The 12,422-nt window shown below is 36.8% G+C and overlaps 2 protein-coding genes across 2 annotated transcripts in view; one reads left to right on the plus strand and one right to left on the minus strand.

The window, feature by feature from the left end:
* LOC106137362 (uncharacterized) overlaps window positions 1–12,422 on the minus strand; it is a 221,204-nt gene that overhangs the window by 19,050 nt on the left and 189,732 nt on the right. The window contains exons 9-11 of the mRNA XM_013338174.2: window positions 3,962–4,140; window positions 2,441–2,580; window positions 914–1,050 (exon numbers count right to left, since the gene is read on the minus strand). Of these exons, the coding sequence (XP_013193628.1) occupies window positions 914–1,050; window positions 2,441–2,580; window positions 3,962–4,140 (456 nt within the window). The remainder of the gene's footprint in view (window positions 1–913; window positions 1,051–2,440; window positions 2,581–3,961; window positions 4,141–12,422) is intronic.
* LOC106137365 (uncharacterized) lies at window positions 7,195–8,570 on the plus strand. The gene is made up of 2 exons (XM_013338177.2): window positions 7,195–7,437; window positions 8,351–8,570. The coding sequence occupies exons 1-2, from the start codon at window positions 7,252–7,254 to the stop codon at window positions 8,537–8,539; spliced, it is 375 nt and encodes a 124-aa protein (XP_013193631.1). The 5' UTR covers window positions 7,195–7,251; the 3' UTR covers window positions 8,540–8,570.

Genomic DNA, 12,422 nt, shown 5'->3' on the forward strand with positions numbered 1-12,422 from the left:
TTTTTCAAGTTTAGAGTTTTTTTCAGGTAGGCGATAATATCAGCTCTGTCTTCATCAAGTTTGTCATAGGCTTTTTGCAATTCCTCATTTCTGACTTCATATTCATCTACACTTGCGCGGAGTCTTGCTATTTTACGGTTACATTCGGCTACCTGAAGTTCCAAAAATGTTTTCTCTACTTCAGTAAATCCACCAGTGCCTTTTGTTTGTGGTGCTTCTTCTTTTGGTTTCTTTGGGCCCATTTTGAATAAATAGTAATGATTTTCTTTTATTAAAAATAAACGAAGTAGCTAAAAGATGGATTTATTATGTCAAATCAATGCTTTTGATCTGAGATTGACTTAACAAGATGTTGCTTAGCATTTGATGTGTGTCATAATCCAAGAAGAATAAATAAGGAGCTGTCATCATGGTATCAAAAAGGAAAAGGTTTATCTTAACTACTAAACCAAGTAGTTATTAAACAAACTTTCTCTCTTCGTCCTCCTCGCTTTCGGTTACATCCTCTCCTCTCTGAAGAGGAGCTTCTGGGGGGCTGAATGGTGTTTTTATGAAGCGTCATTACGATAGGTACTATTAACTTGATAATTTTAAAATTTTGTATGACGTATGTTTTCTATGATGTCTTACCACTAACACATGCCAGTTGTAATTCTCTTATTATTTATTAATATAAAGGTGATCCTTAACTACTGATAGAGTCTTATTTAACAGAAACTTTTATTGCACTTTAGGTGATATTACGTCTCAGTTGTTCCACTTTCGGACATATCAATAGGATAGACGAGAAATATCATCATCCTTATCATCAGAGTGATTTCTTTTATTTCTTTTTTCGATTGATTAGTGATTTAGAACTTAGTTGATTAGACAAGATAACCAAAATTACGTCTAAATCTACTACCACACTCACCTCACAATACTTCCCACCATAAGCAGGAGCTGGGTTGTCACAGAACCTGTGGCGACTCCGAGTCCTGGTGGAACAGTGTCCAGGGGCAGGGCAGGCTGACCACGCTGACCACTCACCCCAACCACCGGCGCCCCCTTCTGAAGGATAAATATGATGAATGTACTTTACCGGATTAAGTGTACAGATGTGGTCATAAAGCAATACCTATGTCAATGTAATGTAGACAAATACAGAACAAAGAGATGTAATGTCCAAATATATTCTTCTATCAGTCCAAATACGTGACGTTTCATTGAAACACCGTTCATAATTCATCGCAGTGTTTTGGAATTCCCTTCCCGTATCTCTCTTCTCCGATACATTGATACAACTTGGGGTATTTCAAGGATAAATGAAAGCAGGTTGACTAAGTAGATATACAAGGAGAGTGTGGAGGGAAAGGTCGGAGTGGGAATACCTAGACGAACGTATACATACATACATACATAAAATCACGCCTCTTTTCCGGAGGGGTAGGCAGAGACTACCTCTTTCCACTTGCCACGATCCCTGCATACTTCCTTTGCTTCATCCACATTCATAACTCTCTTCATGCAAGCTCGGCGGTTTCGGGTACTTTTGAACGAACGTATCTTGATCAAATTAAGGACGTCCTGGTAAAGGGTCAGGTCAAAAGTACCCGAAACTGCCGAGCTTGCATGAAGAGAGTTATGAATGTGGATGAAGCGAAGGAAGTATGCAGAGATCGTGGCAAGTGGAAAGAGGTAGTCTTTGCCTACCCCTCCGGGAAAGAGGCGTGATTTTATGTATGTATGTATGTATTTCAAGGCAATAGTAAATAGACATTATTTGAGCTTGCGTGTACCACCTAAGACTTCATCTTGCTTACCACCAGGTTCAATGCCCTCAAATCTATTACAAAATTAATCACATTCTATTATGTTCTAGTAAATAACTTGAACTGGACCATGTATCAAGTATGAGCTTCAATACTAGTCGATTAGCGAATAAATTCATGGTGTGCTTCTTTTCCTGTGCAGGTTGTAAAAGTTAGTCAAGGGATAGGCTTTATAAACTTGAGATTCTCCTTTTAGGCGATGGGCTAGCAACCTGTCACTATTTGAATCTCAATTCTATTAATAAGACATCCAGCTGAACGTAGCCTCTCAGTCTTTTCGAGACTGTTGGCCCTGTGAAGGACAAAGACGTGATTATATGTGTATGATCTTACCAGTGCCGTGTGATTCCCGGCACCAATACAAAAAAAATAGGACCACTCCATCTCTTTCCCATGGATGTCGTAAAAGGCGACTAAGGGATGGGCTTATATATATATATATATATATATTATATAAAATTGCGATCCTTTTTTTAGGCGATGGGCTAGCAACCTGTCACTATTTTGATCTCAATTCCATCATTAAGCCGAGCAGCTGAACGTGGACATTCAGTCTTTTCGGGACTATTGGCTCTGTCTACCCCGTAAGGGATATAGACGTGACTATATGTATGTATGTATGATCTCACCAGCTAGTGGTAAAGTGGGTAAGCAGTCCATTCTGACATCAGCTACAGCGCCGGTTACCGCTTGCGACACGTATACGAAGCAGTATTCAGGATATCGTTCACTGAAGAGACGACAGTCGAACGAGGCTGTGTGTTGACCCCTGAGAAAAAGAGTATACACCGGTGATAATCCATAGAAGTTGACCCAAGATCTTAACCCATGAAATTCACGAACAAAATTTTTATGCCGTGTGGTTCCCGGCAGTGCCGTGTGTTTCCCGGCACCATTACAAAAAAGAATAGGACCACTCCATCTCTTTCCCACGGATGTCGTAAAAGGCGACTAAGGGATAGGCTTATAAACTTGGGATTCCTCTTTTAGACGATTGGCTTGCAACCTGTCACTATTTGAATCTCAATTCTATCACTAAGCCAAACAGCTGAGCGTGGCCTATCAGTCTTTTCAAGACTGGTGGCTCTGTCTACCCCGCTTGGGATATAGACGTGATCATATGTATGTGTGTAAAATTTTTATAAAATATTCAGTTGTGTTTATTTTTCGTGTGGTTCCCGGCACCAATAGAAAAAAAAATACGACCACTCCATCTCTTTTCCATTGATATTGTAAAGGGCGTCTAAGAAACTTGCGATTCTTTTAGGCGATGGGCTAGCAACCAGTCACTATCTGAATCACAATTCTATCACTAAGCCAAACAGATAGGCCACTTCAGCTGTAGTTTCAGGACTGTTGGCTCTGTCTACCCCGAAGGGGATGTAGATAGTTAGATGTATAGATAGATGTAGATATATATGCAATGATTGTTATATCAATTAATTACTGATAATAGTTGCATCAATTACCATGTATTGTGTCAAAGCCAATTAGCAGATTTACTAATTAACGCGATACAAACTTTACAAACATCCATACAATATACAACGACATATTTGATCGCACTGAACAATAGCTAATTAAGAATTTGTATTCTGCATTCTGTTTGTGCGGCTTTGCAAAAAAAGAAAGCTATTAATAAAAATATCTAGTCTAGAATCCAGACGAAGTTAATGGTTGGGTGCAGTTGCCTGAATGTGCAGGTGTCCTCACTATGTACTACTTAATAATAAAAAGCGAGATAGCTATAGTTTTAGCGCGAATAATTAATTATATTTCATCAAACGTGATCTAGTTGATTTAGCATGATTATATTTAGAAATAAGATGATCAATGTATATCACATACATATAATCACAATAAATTTGTGGGGTAGACAAAGCCAACAGTCTCGAAAAGACCAAATAGTTCAACCGTTTGGCTTAATGATGGAATTGAAATTCAAATAGTGACAGGTTGCTAGCCCATCGCCTTAAAGAAGAATCCGAAGTTAATAAGCCTATCTCTTAGTCGCCTTTTCCATATAGAACCTAAATTATAGTTAAAAAAAGCGAGTTCAACTCTCCTTAACAACAACTCAACAAAAAGTGTACCTAAATAATTAAGACCTACATTGTAATCATATTCAATGAATTAATGATTGTAATTACCTTCGCACCCTCCTCTCAGCGACATACCGCAGCCGGTCGGAATCCCGACCAAACACTCGGACGCGGTCGGCTCCTTCCAGGACGCACTCGGGGTACTGGAACAGTACCCGCACCCCGTCCCCACAGGGCAGGACAGAGCCTCCGTGGACGTTCAGCACGAATTGTTCTGACCAATCCGCCTGTGGGAGATTACATTTTTTTGTTAGGGTAACTAGATTTTGTGCGGGTGGGAAATTCCAGGAACAAATAGAAATTAGTTCATCATGTTACTCCTGAAGGTCCATTCTATTTTAGTACCAAAATTCACCAAGATCGGTCTAGTATTTCTTCGCAGTCGATGGATATACCAGTGTCGAATTTCCTCAAAATCGGTTCAATACGAGGCTTGTAGGAGATTACTTTTGGTATTTTAGATGTAACTTATTTTAAGCATGTTAATTTGCAGTTTTTCTAGACTATACCAAAAATTCCCACGTCAGAAAAATATCGGTGAAGGTAAAGATGACTAAGTGAATAAGACAATAGTTCTCACCTACCCCTAGTGTTACTATCAAGATTCAAGCTGGTTAAGGTTTCTATTTTACCAAAATTAGGAAAATCCATCAAAAAGACCACTAGAGAACTATTATTGCCATGTAGTGTCAAAGCCAAGACTAACTTGTTGACATCGTTATTGAGTTTTTTTTAATGTTAACCCTTTCCCCCCGGTGTAGTGATTTTTAACGAATTTCTGCTTTTGAACTTTATTACCATATTAAGGTAGGTAAAAGGAAACGCACAGATTTTTTTTTGATTTTTATTATACCTAGAAGTACTATTTCCAAGACCTAGACTTAAAAGTACCGTCAGGAACTTTGTGTTATCACAATGTTAGGAACTTTGATAGAAACTATAAAAGTAATGAGATTCAATAATGACTTAGTAATAATTAAATTAATAGGTTTTTAATTATAGATTAACCTCGTGGTATTCAACAAAACAATTTTTCTTTTCATTTAGACACAAAACACGTTGCAATGCGAACATTTACTATGAGGTTTCGATTGAATCTTCTTCAAACTACGAACCTCACACCTTCCCCTGTTCTCTACGAACGTAGGCAAATGCCTCTGTTACCCAAGCGTACGTCTTTTATAGTGGAATAGTCAGATTTGCGCCGTTTCGAAGGGCCGCCTTTCCCAGTATTATCAGTAGAAGTCTTTCTTTTCTGACCAGCATCTTTCATTGACATCAAGCCTTGAGTAACAGAGCGTCGAAAATCATTTACGGTAGTCTGTTCCACTTTAAGTCCATGAATGACATATGAATTGACAAATGCGATATCCAGAAGACCCCAAAACAAACTGTGCCACCATTTCGAAGATTTGCAATCTATACAGTAAAGGGCTCTCAAACGATCAGCGGTATCTACGCCGCCCATATAACTATTGTAATCTTTGACAGCTACAGGGCATATAATGGCAGACTTGGATCCATTTTTTTCTTTACGTGACACAGTTGCCTCTTGGGTTTCATGAAAATTAGATACTAAATGAACCACTTTGTTATCCTTCCATTTCCAATATCCAATGTCTAAATTTGAAAACCGATGATCACTGTCGCCCCTTTTCATTTGAGAATCAGCGAGCATAATTCCCGGCAGTCCTTTTCTATTACTTCGGATAGTTCCACATGCGTAGGTGTTTTCAGTTTTCAGTTTCTCAAGCAAAGCAATAATATCATAAAATAATATAATAAAGCAAAATTATCAAAGTAAACTACCTTCCACTCTAATGCACTCTTATACATCTTTATTTGACGGCGACGATGGCGGAACTTCTGCGAAAACACTGTCTAGAGCTCTTTCAAATACCTCATCGAAGCCTCTTGGTGAGGGTAGTTGAAGATTTTCTACTTCATCATCGGACACACCTGCATCAGACTCTTCGTTGCAGTCCGGAAGCTCTTCTAATAGCAGGGCTTCAATTAGAGCAGAATTGTTTGTAATATCCATCTCAATAGCTAAAACAATAAGCAAATAGTTCAGAACAATAATAAAAATAAAAAAAACATTCGTCTATAATAAAACAAAGTATCCACTTCATCGAGTATAAGTATTATGAAAACCCATAATTTTTTAAACTAAATTCATCTGACGGTACTTTTTAGTCTGCATCAGTTTTTATCAAATATTCATATAAAATAAAGTGATAATGCATTATAACAGCTTTTAGAAATGTAGTTAATGATATAAACAACGTAAATAGTAAAAAACAATAGCACTTACCCATGATATTCTATTTATAAAACATTTCAAATTACACCGCACAACGAAGTGACGAAAAGTTTGACAAGTTGTAACTCGCTGTTCAATTTTTTCGGCAACATTACGCGGTAATTCAAAAAACGCTCTGTGATTGGCTTACGGAAACGGTACTCGGAAGGATCGTCAGTTGTAGTTATCATAAAGTGTTTTCGTACTTAAGTTATAAGACGAAAAATGTGGAGGTACTTCTAAGTACCGTAAGGAGGGAAAGGGTTAACTAAATTGTAATCGTAATTAGGTACCTATTCGAATTTCAATGAACAATTATAAATCTCATAATCAATTATGTATCTTAATTAATTTTTAATCATGACTGTTATCTGCCGATTTATCGCATGTGATTTTATGACAGAGAGGAATCTAGGCACTTATACTAAAAAAAAAACTGTAAAATGAATGGTGTCTTAATTCGGCGCCCATTTCAAATAACTCTTTCTGTCAGTCTAACTGATATTATTGAACCGTGAAAGTTGGACATTTTATAACAAATGATTAATAATCAAAACTTGAAGACGGTTGAATATTTAAGCAGCTAGTGTAGGTACTCCGTTTTTTCTTAACACATAAATACATACATATAATCACGTCTATATCCCAGGCGGGGTAGACAGATCCAACAATTTTGAAAAGACTGATAGGCTATTTGGCTTAATGATAGAATTGAGATTCAAATAGTCACAGGTTGCTAGCCCATCGCCTAAAAGCAGAATCCCAAGTTTATAAGCCTACCCCTTAGTCGCCTTTTACGACATCCATGAGAAAGATATGGAGTGGTCCTATTCTTTTTTGTATTGGTGCCGGGAACCACACGACACTTACATTATAAATATGAGTTTTTATTAAGAATAGATGTTGAATCCATATAACAGTACTGTAAAGTTTTTTTTTGTCTGACCTTGGATCCATCCCTGCTTTTATAAATAAATCGTCACTGAAATTAAGACTGCCTTTTATTACCATTTAAAATTCTGACGAAGAAATCGCAATGAAATACATGTTTTCTTTATTTTTCTTCGGTTTATTACTCTTACAGAAAAAACATGTTTTAGGAAAGAAAACTGAATATGACCAAGTTTGGGAATTTGGGGCTGATAATCCGAAAAGTTACGAAATTCTGGAACTACAAGGTCTTATGGAGAACTGGCGTAAGGGAGAAACTTTCTCTGTGGAGGTAAAGTGCCATTTTTGTTAACCAAATGAATAACTTCTCAATTTCTTTCCTCTTATCTTTCCATGCTATTCTGACACTGAAGAAAATAAATAAATATATTCTGGACAAATTACAAAGATTGCGTTAGCCTCGAAGTAAGTTTAAATCTTGTGTTACGAGATACTAATAGCGATACTATATTGTAATAATAAATACATATATAGATAAACATCCAAGTCCCAGGCCGATCAGAGAAAGTTCGTTTCTCATCATGCCCTGGCCGGGATTCGAACCCGGGACCTCCAGTGTCATAGACAAGTTCACTACTATTACTATTCAATACTAAATATGTAATACAAAATATGTTACATCGGCTTCTCTTGAACCAAGTTGGAAAACAAGAAATTCAAATTTTTTTTTTACACAGCGACGCGGCATGGACCTATTTTGACTTGGTGTGTCGATTACTCTCAATTCGATCTCTACTGAACTGGCTCTGTCTACCTCGTAAGTGATTAAGACGTGATTATATGTATGTATGTGTCGAGTTCATATACAATACAACTTGGTGTGGGCTCGCTTTTAAACTGCATTGATCCTAGCTTGCTTTTAGTAAATAAATATAAATATATACGGGACAAATAACACAGATTGAGTTAGCCTCGAAGTAAGTTCGAAACTTGTGTTACGAGATACTAACTCAACGATACTATATTTTATAATAAATACTTGTATAGATAAACATATAAGACCCTGGGCCAATCAGAGAAAGTTCGTTTCTCATCATGCCCTGGCCGGGATTCGAACCCGGGACCTCCGGTGACACAGACAAGCGCACTACCGCTACGCCACAGAGGCCGTCTGTCGGCCGTCTTAGTAAGATTAGTCTCTGAAGATTGAACAAAATATTACTAGAATATTTCTCTTTATACAGGTGTCTAAATGTGTAGAAATAGTTTACAACAAAGTGGAACTTTACAATCCTGTTGCGAAACCAATAGTCGAATCAACTCTTAACAATGTTACCATATTTTTTGAAGAGAAAGACTTCAGCAGATCTATGTACAAGATCATTTTCAAAGCGAACAGGATTTGCAAGAACATACCGTTGTTATGGGGATAAATTTATAAAGATGTAACAATTACAGTTTAAAGATTGTTTTTATTTGTATATCACCAACTTTAGCTCTTTAACTCGCAACTCCTTTTACTTCAATAAAATTTTTCATACTTTTCATAAAAGCTCATCAGTTCTATATGAGCGTAGTCCTTACATTAATTTGTTTATAATTTACTAGCGACCCGCCCCGGCTTCGCACGGGTGCAAAATTCGGAAAAAATTATACATAAAAACCTTCCTCTTGAATCACTCTACCTGTTACAAAAAACCGCATCAAAATCCGTTGCGTAATTTTAAAGATTTAAGCATACAGACAAACAGACTAAAATAGCGACTTTGTTTTATACTATGTAGTGATTAGCTAAGCTGTCATCGTGAGGCCTTTGAAACTTTTTGAAATGATGTACTTAATTGAGATTCAAATAGTTTCAAGTTGCTAGCCCATCGCCTACAAAAGGGATCCGAAGTTTACAAGCCTATTCCTTAATTGCCTTTTACGACATCCATGGGAAAAGATATGGAGTGGTTCTTTTCAAAAGTGTCGAATGGAAATCACGCATGGAAAAGATTAAGGATTGGGTCTCGTATTTTATGACAACATCATTGTATTCCGTACATTTAAATTATGAGAGCTCATTGGAAAGGCTTCGGAATCAATGGGGATAAGGTTTGGCTAATAAATCAGGGTAAGGTCTCTGAAGGGTTTATCTCAAAAAGCATCCCTTTGGGCTTATAACACGGATAATTCTTACACACAATCGACAAAGGCAGGGGTTGATCTACATGTTTTTTCAATCGATGGTGTCGTAATCATGATATTATATTACAACACATATAGATATAATAACGTCTATGTCCCTTTCAGGATAGACAGAGCCAACAGTCCTACAAACAATACAGGTTTTTCGCAAATCCCATGGGAACTTTATGTTTTACCAGGATAAAAGTACCCTATGTCCAACCCCAGACTCTTATTATATAGACGTGATATTACAAGAAGATTAATTCAGTAGAACACGTGATGATATAACAAACAAACTTTTTTCAAATTAACTCAGTTTCGCATTCATAATATCTTAAATGCAAAGTCTGAAAAGCTTTGATCAGCTGGATCTGAGATTCAGATGGTAATAGGTGCTAGTCCATAGCCTAAAAAAGAATTCCAAGTTGGCAAAAAAGTTCTAATTAAGTGGAAAGTGAGAAGTGACTAGAGCGTAGATTTGTCCCGATACATATGTATGTACACAATTCTCTCGCTTCAACTAAATAATGACTCTTTTCATGAAAGCTTGTGATACTCTTGACCTGACTTTTCGCCAAAAAGTCCCCAATTTGTGTTCGTATAGCAGCGGTTGCCGTGTGGTTCGCGGCACCAATACAAAAAAGAATAGGACCACTCCATCTCTTTCCCAATGATGGCGTAAAAGGCGACTAAGGAATGTATTATTATAGATATAAGAATACATAATATTTTTATTTTACCAAACGGTAAAAGAGTTTATTACAAGGATTAATTTCAGTTTGAAGAAATATGTATATCGCAGCGATATTCAGGATACAAAAACTGGATAACATATTCCGTGCCCTAGACCCGCCGAAGCAATGAATCTCAATAAAATAGCATTTCGTACGTAAATTATTCTTGTTGCGTAGAGCAGAAGCCAAGTCCGGTATACTTAAAAAAAATATATAATTAAACTTTAATTTTTGTAGCGACTAAAACTAAACAATAGAAATTGATATAACTATCTTAATTATAAATGAATTTGATTGCTCTTTGTTGGAGTATAAAATTAAAATTTAATCTATTTCATCAAATCATCATTTGAATATAATTTAAACATTGTTGACTTGATCTATAATTATATCGTGTTCATAATTATAATTATAATTTAGGATTTAGTCTAGGTTTAATATGATGTAGCAGTTCTTTCAAAGAATAGCTTTGCTTTGCCCAAGAGAGCCTCGACAAAAAAAAGACTCCTTGAAAATAATTTAAAATGAACCAAAACAAACATAAAATCACTGTTAAGTTCCTTACACACCCCCCTGGAATACATCCCATTGTTTGACTGATAACACAATCTTGTTCCCGTACTATGGTACGCGCGATGCCACTTTAATCGCGCGGAAAACTATCGCTGTTTCGCTTTTTACAATGACGTGAAACGGGACAGCGATAGGTTTCCGCGCGATATAAGGGCGTCGCGCGTGCCTTGTTACAGAGGCTGGAATGGTTATATCAGCTTCGGATATCAAACTAGGTAGTTTTAATAATGCTGTGTGGTTCCCGGCACCATTAGAAAAAAGAATAGGACTCACTCCATCTCTTTCTCATAGATGACGTAAAAGGCGACTAAGGGATAGGCTTATAAACTTGGTATTCTTCTTTTAGGCGACAGGCTAGCAACCTGTCACTATTTGAATCTCAATTCTATCATTAAGCCATATAGCTGAACGTGGCCGTTGGCTCTGTCTACCCCGCAAGGGATATAGGCGTGATTATATGTATGTATGTAGTTTTGATTTTCCGATAAAAATAAAATATATCCGACTTGTCTCGAACACTGCCGAGTAGCCTACCTTTCACCAAATTTCTGAACGAATTAAACATACTCTCATAAATATCGCGAACTGCTTGAATTATGGCCGACCTGAGGGGGAAACTAAATATTTACGGAGTTTATTCGGCCTTTTATGAGCCAGAGTTTCATATTCAAAGGTTTTTTGCCAATCGAATTTCAGCTGATATTATCCAAAGGTTTTCACGGTTCAGGAGAAAGAAATTTCGTTTGGTATGTTACATGTTATTTTGTTATGGCTTTTGCACACGGATTCGTATTTATTACAAACTAGAGGCCGCCCGCGACTTCTTCCGCATGGAAACCCTATCAATCCCGCGGGAACTCTGGGATAATAAGTAGCATATGTGTTATTCTGGGTGTTCAGCTACCCACATACCAAATTTCATCGTAATCGGTTCAGTAGTTTTTGCGTGAAAAAGTAACAAACATCCATATTGACATCCTGACATACAAACTTTCGCATTTATAATATTAGTAGGACTAAGTTTTTGCCCGTGCATAATGTCGTTTTATTTTTGTTTCTCGGGTATAAGTAGTACATTTTCGGGATGACAGGAGAAATCTCTAAGTCCTTCTTAGTATTCCTAACTTTTCCATTTATTTTATTTGTTTGTTCGCAATCTGAGCTATGCTATTAAGTATAACAAAAACACACGCTCTCCCAATGGATATTTGCCTCATCACATCAATCTTAAGCTATATCTATACTAATATTATAAAGCTGAAGAGTTTGTTTGTTTATTTGTTTGAACGCGCTAATCTCAGGAACTACTGGTCCGAATTGAAAAATTATTTTTGTGTTGAATAGACCATTTATCGAGGAAGGCTATATAACATCACGCTGCAACTTTAAGGAGCGAAAGAATAATGGAAAATGTGAAAAAAAACGGGGAAAATTATTCATCCTTGACGGCTTCAATGATGCCCAAAATAATTGTTCCACGCGGACGAAGTTGCGAGCACAGCTAGTTAAGAATATGTATTAAGAATGATGGCTGTCCATTTCTTGTATCAAAAGCCAGCTACGCAGCTATAAGTATCTAAATGATTTTTTAATTTAATTTTAAACGAAAACAATGATACATTATATCTTTTTCGATTTGTTTGTTATTAGAAAAATACTTAAGTCTTATAAGTTTTGAGAAGATTCCCGAGTTATGCGACCATATTTAACGTCTACTTACTTGGCTGCATTTATTCGTTTCCCCCCAAACTTCGGTTTAATATGTTAAACATATATATACAATCACGTCTTTATCCGTAGCGGGGTAGACAGGGACAGCAGCCTTGAAAATACTAAG

Source organism: Amyelois transitella, chromosome 8 (genome assembly GCF_032362555.1).
Source record: "Amyelois transitella isolate CPQ chromosome 8, ilAmyTran1.1, whole genome shotgun sequence".
NCBI lineage: Eukaryota > Metazoa > Arthropoda > Insecta > Lepidoptera > Pyralidae > Amyelois > Amyelois transitella.

Coding starts and splice junctions, on each gene's coding strand:
- LOC106137365 (XM_013338177.2), top strand. CDS start 7,252: ATGAAATACATGTTTTCTTTATTTTTCTTCGGTTTATTACTCTTACAG. Junction 7,438..8,350: donor GAGAAACTTTCTCTGTGGAG/GTAAAGTGCCAT, acceptor CTCTTTATACAG/GTGTCTAAATGTGTAGAAAT.